Raw genomic sequence first — 23,670 nt, 5'->3', positions numbered from 1 at the left:
CATTGTTGCAGTAATCAATTCAACTAAAGATAAACACATGGATGAGTTTCTCTAGATCTTGTAGGGACAGTAGTCATTTAATCCTAGGAAATGTTCTTAAGGTAATAGAAGACTGACTTTGTAATGTCTTTATATGTCTCTTAATGTTCAGGCATGAGTTCATCACAGACACCGATGTTTCAGACACAATCAGTATTTTCTAATTGGAATAACTGAAACATTTCTCATCAATCATGAGTAAGACTAAAAACATGAACAAAAAGTCAGAGCAAATCACAAATGACATCAACACTGTAATGAAAATGAGAAATCAGATAGTGAGGGAAAAACAAATAGTTTATTTCACTTCTATTAACACAATTTCTTAATGAATCATCGGCATTCATCGGAGAGATTTGTTCTTGAACGTTAGAGGATAAAATGTTATATTTTTATATGAATTCAAATGCTTTACTGCCATTTGACTCATGCTGCAAGTAGAAACTGTTCCAGGTAGAAATGTGTGAACTGGCAGGAATCTCAGTTAACTTTGCAGTTCCCTTATTGCTCTTTAACTGTTTACTCATGGACTCATGGTTACACAATATTATTCTGCTGTAGAACAAAATCCTAAATAATTGCCTTCACTGCCAAAATAGTTGCATTTCATAGCAAATTACAATCAGCTTCCTTTAAATTTGAAGACTGCACAACAGATCAGAAACGCTCTTTTAACATGCACACATTGAGAACAGTTCCTCTGTTTCTGCTGATGATTTTTAGCTGTTTCCACAGATTTTCTTCTTTTTTTTTTTTTTACAAGAACCAAAAACCTACACGTTATTACAAAAATTCTAGTGTTATGTAGTGGAATTGCTCAGATCCACAATATATAAAACTTCACAATACAATACAATATTCCTAATATAGAAGCGTAGGAGGTTACATTTATGGTAACTTAGTAGAAGTCGTATACAAAAGTTGCTTGGAGTCCTTTGAAGAAAGAAAGAAAGAAAGAAATGCAGCATTAAAACTAGGCAGAGGTGCAATTGGTGTTCCCAATGGTAAGAATAAATAAAAACGACCAACATTTCTGAGACAAAATGCAATGTTAGGTATAAAACCAGTGACTTGTTGATTAATACATGGTGCCCCAGCACCAAAGGTTTGAGACTAACCTATCCTATCATACCTCCGTATTTTTCTAATTGTCATTTAATGATTGTTCTCCTCATCTTTAAATATGGAGGTCTGCAGCAAAATATGGAGCTTTTCTAAATGTGGATCATATAAAAATGCATTAAGGCAAATAAAAATGACACTAAATATAGCCACAGTAAAAATAAAGCAATGAAAATTATGCTGAAATGGGCATAATTTGTGCAAAGTATTCCAAAAATGAGTCACAACTTCAAATAAAAAAAAAATACACACTGGAAGTTTATACACTTATGGGATTGTGTCAAAGCAGAATACAAATAAAGTTATATAAATTTGGATATTTAACAAGCTCCAGTCATCTAAAGTAGTGGTTGAACTCCTGCCCTCCAGCAGATCCACGTCAGGATAAAAAAATGACTTTGCAAAGCATAAATGAAGAAGAAATGACTAAAGAAGTACCATAATTACAGTCCTCTGTGATTGCAGAAACAATTATTTTCCATTTCAAAAGAATCCCCATGTCTCTACCTCCACAATACAGCTGACATCAATCAGCTCATCTCATGCCTGAATCGGTACGAGATGGGCAGCAGGAGGTTATTTTTCTTCAACGCCTGCACTCTGCTGAGTGTCTCTTCATCCAGGGCGAGGTAGCAGCGTCGGGCGTAATCCAACAGCTTCTCCTTGGAGGAGTCAAACTCTCCCACTTCAGCCACTTTCTCGGGGGCCACGAGATGCAGCTCAGCAATGGGCGTGGTGGAGGCCACAGTGTTGCGGTCAACACCGTGGATTTGGAAGGCCTTGGTCATGTTTTTGAGGCGCTGGTACGTAAGGAGAATCTTCTTATAGCGAAAAAGCACTCCTGCAGCGTCTTTCACTGACAAAGAGAAAAGCAGAGCAGAGTTAGCTGCAGCCTGGATGACACTAAAATTTTGAGTAGTTTTGTAAGGATCTCTGTCACCTCTCTGTCGCTCTCGTGGCGCTCGAAGGACTCGCCTCCTCTTTAACTGCTGCCTGTTGGTGCTAATTGCCTCTGACATTACATCGTCCCCTTCGTCCTCCTCGATGAAGCCGTCCTCCTCCAAGAACTCATCAGATTCTCCCAGAAGTGAGAGCGAATCTGTAAGGGTGAAAAATAATTTGCTTCACAAAACCCAGTCGGCAAAGGGCACATGTGTGACAGACTGACTTCATTACAGTAACACTATAATGCGATTGGTTGCTGTAAAATCGCCTCATTGATATTAGGTTGAGTGATGCGGCTTTGGGATTACTTTTAGAACAGTGTTTGCAGATGGATATAATCACATTTTTCTGAAGATATTAAGGAGTAATATACATAAGCATGGTTTGATTTTCCAGAATTTTGTTCTACTTTTTCAGGCTTCTAAAGGAGCAAAATCTATAAATGCTTAATACTTACAGGTGTTTGCAATTTATGTTTAAATGACTTGCATTACTCCTAGTATAAACATATGACCCATCAGTATTTATATTACTGACTGAATGACTGAACCACATTTTTTTCAAACTTAGCCATATCTTCATCTCTGACGAAGCCTAAAACAAATTTTTTCTTATTCTTGTCTGTCAGTGAAGAGCAGTATTGCTATTCTTAAACCAAACTTTTTATCAGTATCATATTACTCTGACTTCTTTTATTTGATTTATATGTGTTAATGTTAATATAACACTTGTATCTTGTAACTTTCCAGTGCAAGACTCCAAAGTCACTCAAAAGAGATGCTGGTCTGTGGGAACGTCCTCATTAAATCAAATAAGTAGATACATGATTTAATTTGCATTACCTGGGCCATTGCGTCCACTCAGTTGGTTTAAGGATGATCTTGCAGCATTACTGTGTTTGCTGTTGCTGCCACTGCCTGTTGTACTTGAGGTGCTGTGACTGTGGCCTTGCAAAAGGGCCTGTGATTGTGTTGTGCTGTACAAAGCATTCATATTAGAGAGCTGAGAGGATATTGGATTGGAGATGTGGTTTTTGGAAGGCACCATAGTGGGAGGACCAGGCCTTCGCTGGACAAACTGGCGCTGAGGGAAATGCTGTTGGTCTGCCTTCTGCTGTTCTAGAAAAAAAAAAAAGTACAAAGTGGGTTGCGACTCAGAGATCATAACCATTTAATAAATAAACAAACAGCCCCAAAAGCTGGAATCAAAAAGCATAAGTGAATTTTTACCAGAGGGACGGTCTTCCTCTCTTCTTGCCCTCCAGTTGAATCGTCTAGATTCATATCCTGATTTAAGCAAAACATAAAAAGGGACATTTTTATTTTCTTTAAAAAAAAAAAAAAAAAAAAAAAAAAACCCGCCTCAACAACGTTTAAACATTAATCTTATTATTGACAGTGTTTTCAGACGGCAAGAGTCTTTCCTCACCGTTACTGTACTGGCTCTGACCCTGTTCCGGTCCCTGGCTCTTCGTGGAAAAGATGAAGCGGTCCAGCTGGCACCGCAGGAAGTCCCGCTCCTCCTCCAGATCCTCAATTCTTTTCTGTAGCCACGAGTTTTTCTCCACAGAGATCTGGAGCTGGGTCCGCAGGTTGTTGATCACCATGTATGAGTTGCTGACTGTAGACGGGCCTGCACTCGAGGCTGGTTCTGAGGATGACAAGAACAGCTCCAGTGTTCACAGGTGCAGCACCACAAAATAATAACTGTGACAGGTGACAGCAATTACTTTATACACTGTGTGACATTTACCGTCAAAGTTCTGATCGCTCTGGTTGAAGAATCCCTGCTGCTCAAAGTTGTTCTCTTCAAAGGGAATGGTAATTTCATAAGTGTCCTCACTTTTTGGAGCTGAAAAAAGGCAAAATCATCAAATATCTCACGATCTAAAGCAGGATAATCACATTTACTTGAAGCAATTAACTACAAAGTTGCAATCTAAAGCAAATTGTTGCCAATTTCCCTCATCTCCCTTGAGCCAAAGTGTTTTGGAGAATCAGTTGCTGATTTGGAATTGCTTTTTAGTACAATATATATACAATTACTTTTCCTAATACTTTAATATGTCCATGGTTAAAGACTAGTCAATGGGTATATTTTGCAACTCTTCAGTGACTTCTCCTTTTGAAATGCTAAGCTGTAAAATAATCAAATAGAAGTTTGCTGACCCAGCTACAAAATATGTATAAATAATGTGCAAGTCCAAGGAAAACTGGGTTATGCTGAAGGCATCCTTGTACTCTGCGAGTTCCTTAGAAACCGTTATGGTATGAAAAGCAGCAGTTGGGAATCTTCAAAGACTTCTGTCCTAATCTTTTTTTGCTGAAGGGTTAGAAATTCTCAACCAACTCTTCCTTCAAGCATTTCAAAAGAAATCTAAATAAAACCAGTCCTGTGCATAACCATTTGCTTCTTTTATCAGCAACAGATATCAATGCACAAAGAGCAGAAAGTGACCGTGTCCAGAAGAATACAAAACTACTTAGATAACTAATTCCACAGTTTAGTTCTTCACTAATTTTGTCTAGTTGCTAGAAATGGGTTTTGTTCCAATGGGTTTTTAGTTCATTTGTGATTATTATGTTATTTCTACCCCTTGTCGACTTATTTTAATCAATGTCTTTATTAAACCAGTAGTCCTCTATTTACTGTCTTTGTGATGTTATGGAAGAGTGCAGTGTGTAATTTTAAAATCAAAAAAGATCACAAGTGAGGGAGAAATGTACAGATTTAGGACAATTTGTCTAAACTGGGGTACATATTACTGTAAACGTCTGTTTTTCCGCTCCTTCCAGTGACAACAGAGCTTTAGATACGGACAACTAAGACCTTACTCTGCAGGTGAAAAGAGCCTGCATGGCTCTTTGATGTGGAAGCTCCATCACCCCTGTTACCGTCCTCCATCTGCCACAGACAAAAGTTAAGTGAGCCAAAAATAATGTAAACAAGAGATAAATACACATGCAAAATATATGAAGCTTAATTCTTAATTAAGCCATTAATAATAGAGACAATATTTCTAAACCTCTGTTCACCCAGGAACCTTCAGTTGTGTCTTTTGTTTTGTCTAGATGGACAAAAAAAAAAAAAAAATAGACAAAAATCAGAGCTAATTAAATTCGATTAAACAAAAAATAATTTCACACGGATTAAATGTTTGGGAAATATATGTCTGAGGCGTCTTGAAGAAAGTAGTTAGCTCAAAACAAGGTTAGCCTGTTAGCCCAGAAAATGTAGCCAGACTATAATCACCATTTTGTTTTTTATGCACAATAAGTACTTTAATTCCGTCATTCTTGCTCTAATAAAATCTTTCTGCTTTAAATATATACCATAGAAACTGGTACGTACCACTTTAGGATTAGTTATAACTTAGTGGTGCATATGTAATAAGCCGTTATTACTCAGTCATATCGCCATTTCAGCGGTTCGTCTGCTAGCTAACAAGCTAACAATAACAATTACAGCATTTTTTTTAAGCACAGAGTGACGTCATTTCCGGCTGTTGACTGACGTATGCCAGTGAGAAAAACATTTACAAAAGGTTTTATGGAGTGAGCATTCATATATTTGGATTTAGTTTATACTGAAAGACAAGCCGATAAAAAAGGAAACGAGATGAATCACAAGTTATATTTCTTTGATTAAATGCCGCTTAAAAGCAACAACGCTGAAGTTAGCATCAGATTTGTAGATTCCGCGCATGTCCTTCAGTACAGTATACACTTACCTATAACTCGCTATAGATCGAAATCTAAAGATTCAGAACGATTAAACTCGAACCAAGTGATTTTATGGTCATTACTGTTTGACGTTTTATGAATTGTCAAAGTCATTCAACTTGTGAAAACAACGTTTTCACACAAAAAAAAGTTTCTTTTTTTTTTTTTTAGTTTTAACTTTACCTCTTAAAATAAGTCCAGTTCAAACACGCGTTCTTTCGTTTGGAAATACAACTTATTAAAATTTGGTTTGCTTTATTTTTTTATTTTTATAAAATAAAAAAACCCCCAGAAAAATAGAAGCAACAACCAGAAATTCCATGATTTCTTATTTTCTGACTAAATATCAGTACTACGATTCATTCACCAAGTTATGTCACTGGCTATAGATGAGTGTTTGCGATACATTGTTTATATTCCATGTTTTCATGTCCACCTTTATTTGTTTTATGGTGAAAGAACGAACATATAGGACAACAACTTCGAGGTGTATGAAACTGCACCTCTTACGGCCTCTATCGAAGTTAGTCACGAGTTCATGAAATTCAGCGGAATAGCCCTTTAGTGGAGAGCTGAATCAGATGCTAACTTCAACACTGTCAAAAATATACATTATTTTTCAGAGTTCTGGCATATTAATGTAAATAATTGTGCATTCTTTGACAAGTGTTTAGTTTAGCGCATTGCTATTAAGTTTGTGTAAAGAATTCAATGACAGAATTTTAGAGAGTTAAAGGGGAAGATCCCAGCTGTGCTGTGCCCTTTGTTATTGGCGTTGTTGGGTAAAACTGCGGGACAGGTTAAACAGGTGACAAGGTGTCAGGTTTCAGCGGCTGGTTTCTTCCACACACACGATACATACGGACTTGGTCCAAATTTGCCTCTTTAATATCAAACATTCGCCTTCCTAACAAATAGGTAAGTGATTAATCTTTTCTAAAAACAATTAAAAATCTTTCAAATGAGGTTTCGTTTTAAGTTTGCCTTACAAAATAAATGTGATGAATATCAGGACAGGTATGGCAACTGTTTTGGCCAGACCAGAGTAAACATGTCCTAAAACGACATCCAGAGCTACGACACATGTCCTCCAGTTATGAATATATTTCTTTTGTATTTTGATCTTTAACTCGTTAATAGAGAATCTCATTATGCTTCCTTTTCAGATCATGTAATTATGATTTGTAGGTAAAGTTCACCAGAGGAGACATTTGTTGGGAGTTGTCTCTGTTCTCAAACCAAATTAAACCGAATCAAAATCCACTCACTTTGGTTTAATTTTTAGTTTTTTGTTTGTTTGTTTTTGTTTTGATCTTGTTTTAATCGTTTTTGGGACACATCTACTGGTGCCACTGCTTTCCTCAGTTTTGGCTAGTTACTTTATGTTATGTTACATATCTTTATAGCATAACATAAATATTACCATATTTCCATAGCCTGTTGTTTCACTTCCTTTGTTGTTCTTTGCAGTATATGTACAGGAGAGGAACAGGTCAAGGTGCTTTAGAAAGATAAAAAAAAACAACAACAAAAAACAAAGCATTAACAACAGGGGTTAGGATCAGTGTGGCACCAGTGATTTTATTGAAAGTAAATGTGGAATTGTTTCCTTGCTGGATAAATGTAATTTGATTAAAAGCTGGATTAATTTCTTGTCTTTTCACACATCTTCACCAAAGATGTGTAGTGTTGGTCAGGTCTAGGTTTCCAGAATAAGATCACCCATTTTTATATGAAGAGCAAGAGGTCACAACTGTGAACAGCTAACATGATACACAACATTGTTGTCTAAATTAGCTCTTCTTTCTCTTTCAGTCCAGCCATGGGACAGAAGTATGACGGGTTGTCCCATTGTAAGCTCGCTCTGGTGTTTGCCGTGGTGATGGACGTGCTGGGTGTGACGTCCCTGCTGGTAGGCGTCTTCGCTTCCCTAGAGATCCAGGGCGAAGACTTTGGGGATCTGCTGGTGTACTCTGGAGCTCTGTTGGTCCTGTTTTCCATGGCCGGCTGGGTGCTTTGGTATAGTGGCAACATCGAAGGTCTGCATTTACAAAAAGACGTGAACGGACGTTTGGGTTCTGCTATGGACCGACTGGCTCGCTCTGTCAGCCGGAGGATGCGGATCCCCAGGACTCACAGCAGTCCCAGTTAGACAGTCAAGGCAACAGTCTGATTCTTGTTGAGCCAAATTACTTGAAACAAAAGCATGATTCAGGGCTTTTCTTTCTGTCAGTTTTTGATAAAAAGACCTTTGTTTGGTTGACCTTTGTCAACCTTGGTTTTTATAAACAGAATCTGTGGATGTGCTTAAGTATGTGCACATGCACTAGTTTGTATAGTCGTTTATATTAAAATTATTTCAATGAATGAGTGTCTTTTCTCAGATGCGTCGTTAATAATTTGTCATCTTTGCTAAATTATTATACAGGTATAGCTCAGTAATTTAAAACATCCTCAGAAAGCGAATTTCAGTAAATCTGTTCATAAAGTTATGCTCACATATATTCATTGTAAACAGAGTATATATCTCAATATATTTATATTAACGTATTGCTACTTATTTTGATGATCATGGGTTACACTCAACGAAAACCCAAAATGTAGCTTTTAAGAAAATAAATGTACTCAATACTTAATGGGGACTCCAACTGCATGATTTATAGGATCTGTACAGCATGGCATGGGGAGAACCAGCCTTTGGGTCAGCTGATACGTCAAAGAACCACAAGTTGCTTTATTACTGGCTTCCAGTTTGTCTGCATTGCTGGGTCTGGTGTCCTCATCTTCCACTTGACAATCCTCTGGAGCAGTGGTTCCCAGACCTGGTCCTCAAGGCACACTTTCCTTGCTTCCAAACACCTGACACAATGGATGGTGGATTAAAAGGTTTCCGCAGCATTTGGTGTTTGCAGAGATCATTTGAATCAGGCGTGCTGGAACAGAGACTCAGCTGATCTCAACATGCAGGGCAGGGGTACTTGAGGAACAGGTTTGGGAGCCAGTGCTCTAGAAGACCAGTTTACATGTCAATCAAGTATAGCAACACCATGGTCATTAAAGCTGGTATTGATACTTGTGGCTGTCTGGGCAGGTCCAAGGTTCTGCAGGGAAATGAAAACATCCCTATTAAGCTCGTCAGTAAAGCGAAATTGTTCCTGAAATAGATTTTGGACTTTATTTTTTATAAAACACACTAGAAAAATACCAACAGATGATATGGAACCCCAGATGATCCGAGGATCTTCACACAGAGAGTGTTTAATTCATTTTTTCTTCTCTTGAAGCCATAAATATAAAATTTTTTAAAATTTGACTTTGTGCTATAAAATGTCACAACATGCCTGGAAAACACCTAACACACCAAATGCTTAAGAAACTCCTTTTCAAGGGAGACCTGGAAATAGGCTCTGGTTATCCCTACTGCTTGTGGACCTATTACACTTTTTCCTTTCACTAAACTTTACATTACTACACAGCAGTTTGAACAACCAGCTTCTTCTTAGGGGCTTATCCTCTTGGTCAAATGTGTTATTGACTCTGTACTGGAAAACAATGTCAAGTCAGTAAATAATAATAATCTACATTTAAAGCAGTTGAAAGTCATATTGTACTTTCCAGTCACAAATGTTTAGACATGCTTTAGCTGGAAGCCATCATCACAAATAAAGACTTGAAATATGCCATTGTGTGCATTGACAAGTTTTACTTCAACTGGCTTGGGTTTTTAAATATAATTTATTGATATGAATCTGGATACAGGTTTACACTGTAACATCAAAAAAATGACCAATGCTGCAAGATTTGATTGAGAACCTATACGTTAGTCTGTCCAATAAAAAAAGGAGGCTTCTGTGATATGTTTGCTTAAACTTGTAATGCCACACTAATACTGTACACGACACTTTAAAGAACATCTCTCCCTTATTTTACAAGCACCAAGAAGTCACATTAAGACATGAAACACTTTGATTCATTAGGCAAACAACAGGGAAAATAAATAATTTCTTAAAGAGATTCAAGAGAACATTCTACAGACACATTTATAATGTGCAAGTTGTTGCAATTACTCCCCTTGGACTTAAGAGGCAGGATTTGATACCTGTACCAGGACATAAAACCACACATCAAGTTCCCAGTTTGAATGCAGCGTCAAAAGATTCTGAGATGATTGTCTTTATGCTTAAAGAAGAAACAAACCCACTTCCAGTATGCCAGTAAAGCTATGCAAACAGCAGCCAGATAAACCAAGCTTCATGATCCTAGGCTGGAGGATTGTTCTATTGTTCTACTGGAGAACTCAATGTCTGTGAACCTGAATTCATTGCTTGTGCAAAAGTTTATCAGATAAAAAAAAAAAAAAGTTGATAATTGATGAAAAATACAGATCAGATGAAGGCACATAGAAAGACATAATCTAGTCAAACAAACAAGGTGCAGGACTCAGAAATATATATATAAAAAAAGAAAGAAAAACAAAATCACATCTTAAAGGCTTTTTGTTGCCACAGTGAGATTTCTGTTCAGATCTGTGCACCATTGAGAGGAAACTCTGGGGCTGTAAATGCTTGTTTACATCCAACATGATTCAGGAGATGAACATTCAGAGTGCAGGGTTGGGCACAGAAGGGCTGGGAATCTGCCAGATGATCATGTGACTACGCTCAGACCGCTGCGGCGTCGACTGAGACACCTCAGACGACTCATCGCTTGCGTCGTCTCCTGAAAGGTTCATTTTGTTCAGCATTTATGGAAGCGTTGATTGTACTCCTCACTCATCCTTTAGTGTTAAAACTGAACTCACCTATTCGGAAGTTGATGTAGCCCTCTCCTCCACTGAGGATGAGCTGAGCAGTGGTTACATGGCTGCTGCCAGGAGACGTGATCAAACAGCCTGTAAGGACAAGACAGAACGCTCATGAGGTCATTTCTGTCATTAGGTTGGTGAATTTATCGTTTTTCAGCCTGCAATTACGATCTGAAAAGTTGATCAGAGCCTGTTCTGCTCATATTCCTGAAAATATAACTAGATTTTAATATGGTGTCATAATTTTAAAGCACTCCAGCCTTTAAAAATAAATTGACAAAAATTATTTAAAGAAAGAAAATAAAAACGTACTACATTATAATAACATCTCAATTTCTTACCAGGAGCAGCAATGATGAATCGAACTGCTTGTCTGTGTCCATGATATGACAGCTGGACTGATGTAGTGGAGCAGTATGGGATGGAAATATCTTCTGACGCTGCGGACAATAGGTTTCCTTAATACCAGAGCACATTTCTAATGATATTAAATGTAATCATTTTGACATACTTATTGACAGGGGGATAGAGAAAATGGCGCCACCGCCAGTGCCCACCCACAGACGGCCAGAGATGATTGAGAGGGAGGAGATCTGGAGAGGTGAGAGCGTCAAGAAGGGCTGACCTGCAACACAAACAGGAATGTGAACAAAAGCAATATACTAAATGTAGTTGGTCGCAAATTAAAAGGAAACAAACTGATGTCAAGTAAATGTAAAACTGTTTCAGTAAAACTGAAAGGGTCATGAGAAAAAAACAACACAAACAAACAAACAAAAAAAAAAAAAAAACACAGTTTAAGCACCTAATGTTTTAGTGACCAAAGATGTGAAGTCGACTTCCTGCAGCGGTCGCCCAGTAATCCAGTCAAACAGCCTGATGATTGGGTCAAGTCTGCAGGACGTCCAAACCCCACTTCCTCCAGCACACAGGAAACGGACCTGCTGTTCACTGCGCTCCGATACGGAAAATACTTGCTGGGAAGAAAGATGAGAAATAATGATGGCAAATACAAATACATATACACACAGAAGTCGGAAGTGCAAAAGTCAAGAATCATCCCTTGTTTCAAAGTCTCTTTTTTTGCAATTCGGCTGCTTTTTAAAATCAATTTCAGTCCAGTGCTGAACCCGTTTCTGAGGAGTCATCTTAGTTATGGGAGTTTTGAATAACTGCCATAGCTAAACTGATTCCTCAGAAACAAGCCCAACACTGAATCAATATTTCTGTAGACCTTCTATCTAATCTTGACAGGAAGCCACCTTAATATTGTGCTGGTGTATTTGAAAATATTTGGAATATGATCCAAACGTGATGAAATGAAGATCTTCTTGTGAAGCATCAAGTGTGACTACATATCTGAACTGCATGATGATGTAAATATTTGTACAAATAAAAATATATACGGTACATACACAGTGCTACAGTCTAAGGATGTCATGCATTGTATAATATGAATGCTGAAATGAATAATTAAATCAAACAAACATAATCCAATTATGTAGATGGTCTTAAATTCAAATAAATAGTGAGATCCTGATTCTAAGATGGCCACATTTAAAAATAAAAATACGCCTAAAATAGTTGATGCAGGTTTTATAAGACAGTCAAGCACCATATAATGGAGAATATTTCTGTTTCTCACCTCCACTTTCTTGTTGTCAGTGTCTATGATATGAACTTTATTCCAGTATCCAACCCACAGACGAGCACCTTTGGCGAGGCAGCAGCGAATGGGCTGCAAAGGTTTTACTCCAAGAGGCATCACGGAGTGCGACTGCAGATTCCATCCGTCTGTGGATCCAAACGCACAATATCTCATTTTCCTGTCATTGAACATTAATACCATAAAACATGACAAACTGATATGATGATTACCTGAAGTTTGAGAGAAAAATGCCAGAGTACCATCAGCTAAACCAGCAATAACTTGGTTATTGGAGTACCTGTAAAGTTAAGTCAACATCAAGTATACTATTTTTAGTACAGGGGTAATATCTGTGGAAATATTTTTAGAATCCAATATATGCTAATATGTAAACACAGAGCAAACCGTACTCACACTAGTGAATGCACCCCCTCTGTGAGACATACTGACTGCACACATCGCCTCCTTCCTGCAGAAGCTGGATGTACTAGAATACTGTAAAACAAAGACAAGAGGTGAAGGAAAGGAGCTGTGTATGAGGGTTAAGAAAATGTGCTTCATGTGGAAGAGATCTGCTTTCTCAGCCAATGCTACCTTCCTTCCTGAGTTCCAATCCACACAGTCCCCGCTGAGTTTTCTGACAAAACAAAACCAACCAGAACGTGTCAAAGGACACGCCGAGTCATTTCCAAGTGATTCCAGCAAAACATTAAATCAATAGAGAAAGTTCATTTGAAAAATAAAACAAAGCCATTTAATGCAAGGCTGACCTGTGGGAGGTACAGCACAGACGCAGAGGGCGGGGGCTGTGGGAGGGAGGCTGAACTGATCCAGTACTGTGTTGGACCGTGCTGGGTCAATCACCGTGATTTCACTGCAGGAGGCAGGACCCGAAACAACCCACACAGAACACTGGCAGGGCAGGGAGGACAGAATGTGGAAATATGAGCGGCATGAGCCGACTTGTGCTTAGGTGGTGTTAATCATGACCGGGTGGAGAGGAGTCATTAGAAGATGACTGGGAATGCATTAAACAAACTTACTGTGGCTTCTCCTGAGATCTCAGGTGTGACTGCAACAGCACAGTTAAGCTGCACAGGAAAAATGAAGTCAGAAGACAGTTTTACTCCAAAAGGTGTGATGTTAACATTTGCGAGTTTACCTTGGCGGTGGAGTCCCTTTGGTCTAAAAGTCTGAGTTGAACTAAGACAGGCACATCTTTAGGCTCTGGAACAGGCTCACCAGACTCCTGGAGTAATCACATTTAATCCTAATGAATTAGTGCTTGTGTAATTTCCTGCAATTTTTAGCAGAATTAATGGTAGGCAGGCAAGAAGCAAATAGTAAAACGGCAGCCTGAGGAGTACCTGAGTGTTTGCCAGTGGCAAACTCCAGCCATGTATGTGTCGTTTTCCTAGAGTTCCCCAAACATGGGAGCGGATTTCTCTGTAGAATTCCCTCCTCCGGGCGCGCGGTGAAACACCAGCAGGAGCAGCAGATCTGGTGAAAAAGGGTTTTAACCACTTAACATTTAAACAGATTTTATTTATTAAAAATGTGGAATAATTCCAGGTACGACACTTAAAAGACACTTTAAAGAAAAGTGTGGTTTTTATACATTGTTTCTACATTTTGTAGTTGATTAAGGGTGCAAGAGAGATCAAGACTTTCAGCAGACAACAGGAAGGCTAAACAAATTGCAGCAAAGTTGCTGTCAGCCATCTGGAAATCTCTTAGGTAAGCCAAAAATTGGCATTTCCAAGAAAATAAACATCCAAGCTTCACTGTGCTAACTGCTAATGTAGGACACTAAAAATACCAATACTAATATTAATACCAATTTAGGCATCATTACACTAGAGGATTATTGTATTAATGAATTTGAAGAAAAAAAAAGAGCAAATACTTTGTAAATCACAATTTACTTAATGCTTTATTCCTCTTATAATGTCCACTGCCTGTTCATTAAAACTAAAATGTTTAAGATTTTCCTAAAATTTTATGCGAAAGTATAATTTATCCTATTTCCCTCAAGAGCTGACATTCACTGTAAAAAATAAATCAGCTAAGAATAGGAAAAGGTGCTCACTCAGCCTGGGATTTATTCATTGTTGGTAGCTGTGAAGACCCCTGGGGAGAGCGGATCAGTGATGAGGAAGCTGGCAGAACCAATGCAGATGTCTGAGCGGGTACCAGAGGCTCCTTGGACAGGCCAAACAAGCGATTGAATCTGAATAAACAAAAAATTCATAATAAAATTAGAGATTAATAAAAGTAACATCAGCATCTATTGCCTCAATGGTTTCACTATGAAAGCAACTATGGCAGCAAAGGTTTATTCAACAATTGGTTACAAGTCTGAAAATGAAACCACTCTGTTATGTTGCTGCTTAAACTACAAAAGATATCATACGGATATCTTTTGTAGTTATCTTATCTTACTTACGTAAGTGTGAGTATTTTTTTTAAAATCTATTTATTTTTAAGGATGGCCTTGAATTGACAGAAGATATTTCCCATAAAGCTTTTGTGTTACGTTTGATTTTAGACAAATAGCTCTAGAATAAAAACAATTTAGTAATATTTGGTAATGCCAAATAATTAGACCGTAAAATAAAATGTTTATGACTAAGAATAAGCCTGGTTGTTTTAAATAAAATAATTATGTTTAAGGTGTGATTTGACTAAAGATTGTCCCTAAGGTCCACACATTATGTATTAAACTGAATATTTTGTCATATATTCTGAGGAGCATATTTAACATTTTGCCAAAATCAAAGCATGCAGAAAGGCAATATTTTATTATCGGAATGATTTATGAGTCTGTCAGGTATTTTAGTATTTCTTTTATTTATATTTATTTTTTATCACCAGTGCACATTTACAGCTTGCTTTAATTACTGACCACACACAGACATGGGAACAAAGTCTGCTTTGCTGTTACAGGGCTCAATTCTTCAACTAAACTGTAATTTCTGTGTAGAAAACTATGGGTAAGAAAAATATTTAAATAAATAGATATATAAATAGGCAATTGTACTTACTTTTTCCAGACACTTGATTTTTTGTCCTCTGTAAACTTATCCACCTTTGTTGCTCTAGAAAAACAAACAATAAGAAAGAATTCAGTGCAAGGGGAAGAAATCAAGATAATACATATGCAAACAGAGTTCCCCAAAAAATCCCTAAAAAATAAAGAATGAAGAGACAGAAATACAAAAAAACCTACCTTATCGTCTGACTGTGTCTCAGAGCCTCCTGCAGCTCAAACAGACGCTGCTTGTACTGGTTCTTCTCCATGACCACACGAGCCATTTCAGAGCGAGAAAATGGACGCATGGATGTGGGCAGAGCAGCCTGACGGGAAGTATGGATTTAATATTTGACTTAAGAAGGTCAGAATACACGATGAATAGTTAGTAAATTCAAAAAACAATTCTTCTTAAAACTGGAATAATTCCTTACATCAGGATCCTCAGGCTGGCACGTCTCCAGTTCTCTTCGTAGTCTACAACAACGAGTGATCAAAGAGGATATGATACATTCAGGTGAAAATAAAATTTAAAAAAATGGCTGTTTTGAAATTAATGAAATGTGTAAAAATGCATTCCAAACCTCTTGATTTCCTCTTCCTTCTCCTTTAGCCGTCCCTCTACATGTGCCACAGTTTCCTGAAGAGTCGCCACTTCCAGGGTGAGGGCAGAGCGATCGTCGGTCAGCTCAACCACCCGGGATATCAGCGTCTTACGAGCAGCTTCAACTGACTCACTGCAGACAGAATATTTTTATTTTCCCCCCATACTTTAGAGAAAGAATATGAAAGCAAATTTGACGCTTACAAGACTGCTTTAGAAACCAGAAAATAGGCTGTCCTTTTTTGCTCTAAACATCTGCATTCGTGCAGGCCTAAGGTTCTTCCTAATGTTTAAATGTTGGTAGAAATATACAGTAAATCTACACACTTCCCTTCTGTTCTGTGTAACTACTGTATATACAGAAGCAACAAACCCACATGTCAGGAAACCCGAAAATACACTAAAAAAAAAAATAACACAAGTAGACAACAGTGAACAAAACCGCATGTAAATGTAAGACTCACTGGAGGACTTTCAGTTCCTCAAACTGGGCAAGAATCTCCTCAAACTGGTCTGCACTGCCTAAACAGAGAAAAGAAGCAGAACTTTTTGTCTAAAAACACTTGTTGGGGATAGCAAGTAGTGGTGTGACTTTAATCTGTGTTTTAATGACCAAGGCGTAAACAGACACTTTAATGGGAATTTAAAAACTCTTTATTACCAAGATTGAGCTAATACCACAATCTCTGTAATGGGGGAAAAATAACCCCTCTTTTGTTAGCTTTATTTATTTCTGTTATCATGAACTCAACAAAAAAATAATTACTGGGGGGAATATCTCAACAGCATCAATGATCTCTCTTACCTCTGATGCTGGCCCCTTGGTCTACACTCTCCAAATAATCTCGACTCAGTTCTGACAGTTCGGAGAATAGAGAGTCTGTGTTGCGAAGGTCCCACTCCATGCAGTCATCTTCATCCACCGCCTCTCTTTCCTCCCCATCCTTCTGGTTCTTTTCCTCCACCTCACCTCTTTTTACTTCTCCCACCTGAAGCTCATCCAAGTTCCTCAACTCGTCCTCCAGTTCATCCGTTAGTGGCTCATCAGTTTTAGATTTGTCAGGGATGCTGAATCATGAAGAGCCAGATGTTTTCAAAACAAATTGGTAAGCTGAAGTGAACTTTGGCTAAGTTAATAATTACAGTCACTCACAAGCTTTCCATGCAAATCCCAGAAGTTTATCAGCCAATTTATGGTTTAGGATTACCTTGCTTTTACACTGCTGTGAAACTGTGTAAGCTCAGGCGTGGAGCTTAGGATGACGGCGACGAACTGATCCGTTGCAGGTTTTCCAGCAGCAAACACTTTTTCTTCCTTAGCTTCTAGAGCTTCCAGAGTTGGTGGGCCAGAGTTTGAGTGTGGTCTCCGAATAATCTGCAAAAAAATAAAAATAAGAAATGCAAAGTCAGCTCATAATAATGCAGAAAAACAAAAAGATACTAGGTCTTCAAAATATTTACACCCTTTTGCTTTAACACCCCTAAATAAAGTGAATTGAATTAGTAAACCTACGGTAGTCGCCCTTTGTGTACTTTAGACTTAGTAAAAATCCAGCAGTTCTCTGGAGGCCTTAGAGGTTTGTTAGAGAACATTACAAAACACAGGTGAGGACAAACATTTTAAAACCTTACTGAGCTGGAGTTACTTTGCCTTAAATAAAATGGGTAAAGATTTTAGACTCAGACTTGGAGCTGTAGCTGCAGTGAAAGAAAGTCATACTCACTTTTTCATTAACAGTGGATCTGGATAACACCTGAGATGGAAATTCTGCGTTCTTGGGACGGACGTGGTTTCTAAATCCAAACACTTAGAGTAAATATCACAAAAATTTCTTCTTAAGTAACAGAAATAATCATCTTGTGATTCATTTAGAGCATCTACAACCAAGCCTAAATATTTACAAGTCTCTTTCCTACTATTAATATTTTAGAAGGCAAACAGAGACATTGAAACAGCAGGCTGGTTTGATATTTAGACAAGCTCAATAATCTTGGAACCTTAATGTGGGTCACAAAAAAAAGCTTCCACTATGGATAATTTATAGTTTTCCTGCATAGGAAACTGTTGAGTTTCAAGAAAAGAGAGCTGTAATTAACCTTAAAGGAGAATCCCTTTCAGAGTCCTTCCTTTTCTCCAGCAGTTCTCGATACGAGTTAGTCAACTAAAGGAGAGATAAAGAATGACATTAGAAACAACACATGCACTTTCTTAACGGGGGATAAAAATGGCACCATGTTAAACTGAAGGTAAACAAAAGAGAAAATTTACATTTTATCAGTATTATTTATCCGGGGCAAAATGTTGTTTTGACAACCTAAAATAATTTTTTTTTTAACTTTTCTGGTATATAAAATATTAAAAGTGATGATCATGTAACTTCACAGACATACTGTCATCTCATCCAATTTTATGTCACCATTTGTATCTGTTGTGCATTTCATTTTACTAAAATGTTTAAAAACTGAAACCAGTTCATGTCTGAACAATTTGTACAAACTGTCTAATGATCCCTAGGATCTCCATAATGGCATTACATTTTAGTCTTTAATGATTGCTTACACACTTCTACTCAGAATTGAGAATGTTTGGGCTGCAGAGGAGTATCTGACCTTGTTGTGAGCATTTCTCAGTGTACTCAGCTCTCTAGAAAGATTTGTCTTTTGCTCTTCCAAGGCCACCACTGCAAGGAAACAGAAAGCACTGTTAGAATGTCTTTCAAGCCAAAATAAATGCAGATATGGTCTAAATGTGTGGTTTACCACTAATTTTCAACCAATTTGCATTTTATCCCGGCAGAGTCACAGAGAAACAGGAGCTCATTCCAGCAGTCAATGGACAACAAGGAAACCATGCAAACATACCCGTGCCCGCACACACACCTGAGGGCAATTTAGGCCAATTAAACCAACCTGCATGACTTTGGAAAAAACCAGAGAACTGATAGTTTGTCAGGAGTAGCACAGGAATATTAAAGAAGCTGTAGGATGTCCTGTAAAGCTCTAGATGTGTTCTTTCTGTCTCAATGATAGAGCAAGGTGAAAAGATGTAAACACTTTCTTATCAAAAACCTCGCAGAAAAAGTGCTAAACACATTTCCCAAAGAGGAACATAACCACAGAGAGGCATAGTGATGGCAGCATCATGCTTTGCAGCTGCTTTTTATCTAATAGAACTGGGCTAGGTGAAGAGAAATGTAAATAGTTTCAAACATGAGTCACTGTTAGCACAAAATGTTCAAACTTCTGGTAGAAAGCTACAGACGAAGAAGAACCTCAACTTCCCTCCGTCAATGGATGCACAAACCTGTACAAAAAAGTTACGTTTTTTTTTTCCTCTGAGCCGCATGAATTATAGATCAATGACTAGCTTAATCTTTTATTTTTACTACACAAAGACAGACAATTTTATAGCCTGTGTGGAAATAATAAAACTAATAAACTCCGTAAACATGAATTTACTTAAATGTGTATTCGTTAAAACTCAGAAACTCACATTGATCAGCTTGTTGTCTGGCTTTCTTCTCCAGATCTCTCTCCCGCAGCTCTCTCTCCTTCTCTCTTCCCCTCATGGCTCGCCTCTCTTGTTCGAATTGATCGTCCAGTTCTAGATATTTCTAAAAGAAACAAATATTTAACAGCTCAGGGATATAGAAAAGTTCATTTTTATGGATTAAAAAAATATCTTTTATACAGTTGAATCCAGAAGTTTACCTACACAGAATAAAAAGACAGAAGCCTTTTTGTTTCACTGTCTGAACTCAAATCAGACCAAGCTTCTCTTGTTTTAGATAAGTTAGTATTAAAAAAATGTGTTAATGCCACAACCATGAGAGAAAGAAAGTCAGAATTATTTATATCTTCAAGAATAGAAGTCTTGAGTATTTGTTTCTCAAGCTTCTCACAATAATTAGTTGGAGTTCTGGTCCATTTCTCCACACAGAACTGGTGGAACTGGGTCAGGCTTGTAGGTCACCTCGTTCTCCCACGCCTTTTCAGATCCGACCACAAATTCTCTCTAGGATTGAAATCAGGCTTTTGTGGTGGCCATGCCAAAACATTGACTTTATTGTCCTTAAGCCACTTTATGATCACATAGTTGCAAACTATGCTTAAGGTTAGCCCTTTAGTTACTGAGTGGCCTTCCAGCCCATATTAGTACAGGACATGCTTCACTGTGCAAAATGACACCATCTTACCAGATTGGGCCAGAATCTTCACAAAGTCATAAGATTTTCTTCTGAAGGAGATTTGCACATTTCAGACTAAAACACTTGACTCATATCAAAGAAGAAAGCATCTCGTTTCAGATGTTGTAATCATTCTGTATGTAAACTTTTTTTTTTTTTTTAGATCTTATTAAATAAATCGGACTTATTCTTTCCTTCATTATTGTGGCATCTAGCAAATAGAGATCATTTTAGTGATCCTACCTGGTCTAAAACAAGAGAAGCTTGGTCTGATTTAACTTCATACAATGAAACAAAAAAAGTAAATCTGTCTTTTTATTCGGTGTATAAACTTCTGGCTTTAGCTGTATGTACATTTCATGCACGTTAGTGGTAATCTGTTGCAGTTTAAAATGCTACACACCTTTGCCAGGAATCAGGACACTAAATCAATCTGCTACTTAATGCTGGATCAGTTCTCACCTCCTGACTTTCCTTCCTCAGAGCTTTCTCTGCTTGGTATCTCTCCAGCAGCTCCTCTCGCTCAGCTTTCTCCCTCTCTGCCTCCTCCTCCCTTTCTCTCAGCTGGGCCTTGCAGTTAGCCAGCCCCTCCAAGACCCACACGAATGTGGGCACCAGGGACTCCACCACTCCTTCACCATGAGTCTCAATAACATTCTATGGAAGGGCAAAGCAGCAGAAAGAGAGCCCAGGTGTTTCACCATATCCAAATAATATTTTACTCACATTTACACTGATAGAAAAAAAAAAATTCTTACTTGTAGTTCTGCATAAAGTTTTCCTGCCTCCTCACTCACAATGTTTGGATCCAGCTCCACCTCCCCCGTTCCACACAGCACTTTCTCGCTGTAGTCCATCGGCTTCTTAGTTTTTGAAATTCAGTATAATTTACTACAAAAACGTCCTCCAAACTTTGAGACAAACAGTAATTTCTTACAATTCTGTGACAAACATGCTGGAGTGGACTTCCTCCCCAACTAATATAACTAGTCTAGCTAGCTCTCTGACATTTCTGTAAACAGTGGCACCACCCATTTTTCAGAGCATTAAGTTTGTTTGCAGACCAGTAAATGGAGCATCCTCTCAGAGGCCTGCCAACAAACTCTGCATGATGACTGAAGGAGTTTCAGACCCCATCCTGAAAAAACAAAAAACATAAAGTGATTAGTACTTTTCTTTATATTATAACTTGTAAATAATAAGTCTCTATAGTTTCATGGCCAACAGACAGTCAGAATGCTTGTAATTTACTACCATTTTAATTTCTATTTTACTTTACTATGCAAATATCTGAGTCCCGTTTGGTAAAATAAATTACAGCAATTTTTCAAACAATATTATTAGAGATGATCAGTGAAGTATTGTCTTTTACAAAGCAAGAGAACATGCAAACTCCACGTATAAAGATTTCAGGCTGGGATTCGAACCCAGGACCTTCTTTATGTAAGGCAATGGAGTCATCCTCACAGCAGGTCACTCAAAGGAATTATGGGTTCATCAGGGGTCCTAATCTTTCGTGGTTCATGAGAGTCTGCTGGTATGCCGAGACTAGCCTCAAAATCTGAGAGTAGGACTTAGCATGTAGTCTTCAGAAATGTATTAGCAGCGTGTTTAATTATGCCTGAGAATTTTGCTTTTGTTACAATTATTTTCAGAATTTAAGAAATATACCAAACAACACAGAGAAATAAATTGATATACCTTGCTTAAAGTACATAGCGACAAAATGGGTGGGTTTGAACTGAGAAAAATGATGGCGCTGAAGGTGTTGGGGAAACTGAGGACTTGCTATTTACTATTGAATTATACAGCAAACCTGGCAAGCAAGGGCATGATGGACAGCCTGAGCAATAATTTGTTACTTTTTTAATTAACACATTCATCCCTATTATTAATTATTATTTTTATTAACTATTATTATTCCTTACAACATTAATGACAGAAATACACTATGCACTAGCTTCTTTGAGAGCATTTAATTTAGTAGAGGTCATGTAAAGCACAGACTGCAGAACATGAGAAATTGATCATCTTTAAGTTGAGGATCTTCTACATGCCAAGTTGTTAGCCAGTAGCTCTTATTACACATAGTTTTTCATGGATTCAGAAATTAATTGATGCAAAGGATAAAATATTTTAAAAAGCAATATTCCCTAAATAAATTCATGAATATGGGCAGTTATATTTTCAGTTTAATGTTTACAAAGATGAAGGATTCATGCAGTTTTGAATTAAAACTGAGTAGTTTAACTAAAAAAAAGACAGAAATCATAAAAAAAAAACCATAAACGTAAATCAACCAACGAATGGAATTTGTGTAACTATAAATACCCAAACCAATAATCCTGACTTCTTCTGTGAAATATAGCCACAAACAAATTTCAGAACTTTATAAGATTAATTTTAAATGCAAATAGGTCAGCAACAAGTTGTATCCAGCAAAAGACTCGTGTTATTAACATTATTAGTTATTAAAATAAGAGCATAAACAAGCCCAGTCTGGATGTCTTATGTCTTGCCAGCCTGTATAAATAAATAAAGTGACTGACAGTGGACACCTTGAAGACCGTTGGCAGCAAGTTTACAAAGTTGTCAGTTGGCCAGAAAACTAGCCGTGTGGTTAGCATGCTCAGCCGTATTGCAACAAACTTACCTCCGCCGACGATTCTGGGCTGATTTTTACTCTACAACCGAATATCACTCAGCTGTTACGTGCTTTTTCATCGGAGACTGTATCAATTACTGAACCAGTTAAAAGAAGGAGGTTGTTGTCCAATTTTTGACGTGCACAGACATGTCTTCTGACTGTCCAATCAGAACCCCGATACTGTGGACAGTATCCAATGAAATTGGAAAAGAGGCGGGATATGTGTAGTTTTGCTTTCGGAAAGAAAAAAACAAGTTTCCTGAAACTTGAACGATGACACGTGACTTGAGGAGGTTGCAGCGGGTTGTCAGGTGATCCGGGTGAAGCCTTTCCAAGCCACATACCTGCTGAAATGCCTTACATGCAGGAGAATAAACGAGTTTTCCCGTGTCAGCTGATTAGAACAGCTTGTTGAATTGGAAAATGTTGGGACTGAGAACGGCGCTGGTGGAAATATTCAGGTGTAAGCAAATTTGAATGTGTGAGTGTTATTTCTGCAAAAGCTTCAACATTACAATACACTTAAAGTCTCCATGAAAAAATTTAGCAAAAAAATATATTACTATAGATATAGATTGTGAAGAAACATTCACTGCAAATTAGAAGATGAAGTTTGTTGTTCCCTCCAGCAGGGGGAGATAAGAACACAATCTTTATCTGACCATCTCCTTGCTGCCTGTAACTTCCAACTTCCGCTTTTTACCATGATATAGGATGATAAGAAATTCATTCTATAGAAGTATTCCCTTTATATTATTTTAGCAATTATTTTCCTTTTAAAGAGAAAGTCAGAAGTCCATATATTCTAGCTGTTCCTAATTAAAGATTTGTTTCTTTTAGAGACAAATATGGTGCTGAATATTAACTTGACTTTAATATGCAACCTTTTTACAAAAAGAATATACTTAATTAAACAAAGTT

The 23,670-nt window shown here is 37.6% G+C and overlaps 3 protein-coding genes across 4 annotated transcripts; 1 reads left to right on the top strand and 2 right to left on the bottom strand.

Annotated features, from left to right (window-relative positions):
* Positions 1-318: 318 nt before the first annotated feature.
* Positions 319-5,596, bottom strand: ccdc106a (coiled-coil domain containing 106a). 2 transcript variants are annotated; one of them, XM_044115864.1, is made up of 9 exons: positions 5,458-5,596; positions 5,132-5,173; positions 4,941-5,010; positions 3,859-3,957; positions 3,535-3,756; positions 3,336-3,392; positions 2,949-3,224; positions 2,102-2,260; positions 319-2,017 (listed from the first exon to the last, which is right to left on the bottom strand). In XM_044115864.1, the coding sequence occupies exons 3-9, from the start codon at positions 5,008-5,010 to the stop codon at positions 1,692-1,694; spliced, it is 1,209 nt and encodes a 402-aa protein (XP_043971799.1). In that variant the 5' UTR covers positions 5,132-5,173; positions 5,458-5,596; the 3' UTR covers positions 319-1,691. The 2 variants fall into 2 exon arrangements, with proteins under 2 accessions (XP_043971799.1, XP_043971800.1); XM_044115865.1 differs by lacking the exon at positions 5,132-5,173 and having other exon boundaries at positions 5,458-5,555.
* LOC122831116 lies at positions 1,704-9,366 on the top strand. Its single transcript, XM_044117068.1, has 3 exons — positions 1,704-1,964; positions 3,588-3,790; positions 7,644-9,366. Exons 1-3 carry the CDS (start codon positions 1,704-1,706, stop codon positions 7,978-7,980), a joined length of 801 nt encoding a protein of 266 aa, XP_043973003.1. The 3' UTR covers positions 7,981-9,366.
* Positions 9,367-9,549: 183 nt separating this feature from the next.
* Positions 9,550-22,900, bottom strand: si:dkey-17m8.1 (C-Jun-amino-terminal kinase-interacting protein 4). The gene is made up of 28 exons (XM_044115863.1): positions 22,756-22,900; positions 20,861-21,240; positions 20,565-20,759; positions 19,409-19,529; positions 18,526-18,596; positions 18,013-18,077; positions 17,640-17,709; positions 17,124-17,290; positions 16,721-16,983; positions 16,380-16,437; positions 15,896-16,048; positions 15,746-15,788; positions 15,510-15,637; positions 15,325-15,378; positions 14,370-14,510; positions 13,648-13,780; positions 13,443-13,529; positions 13,324-13,371; positions 13,051-13,192; positions 12,875-12,917; positions 12,695-12,775; positions 12,511-12,578; positions 12,278-12,426; positions 11,438-11,609; positions 11,144-11,257; positions 10,974-11,072; positions 10,630-10,719; positions 9,550-10,547 (listed from the first exon to the last, which is right to left on the bottom strand). The coding sequence occupies exons 2-28, from the start codon at positions 20,957-20,959 to the stop codon at positions 10,429-10,431; spliced, it is 2,973 nt and encodes a 990-aa protein (XP_043971798.1). The 5' UTR covers positions 20,960-21,240; positions 22,756-22,900; the 3' UTR covers positions 9,550-10,428.
* Between the last annotated feature and the right edge of the window lie 770 nt (positions 22,901-23,670).

Source organism: Gambusia affinis, linkage group LG05 (genome assembly GCF_019740435.1).
Source record: "Gambusia affinis linkage group LG05, SWU_Gaff_1.0, whole genome shotgun sequence".
NCBI lineage: Eukaryota > Metazoa > Chordata > Actinopteri > Cyprinodontiformes > Poeciliidae > Gambusia > Gambusia affinis.
Note: the sequence above shows the minus strand (reverse complement) of the source record. Positions and strands in the feature narration are given on the sequence as shown.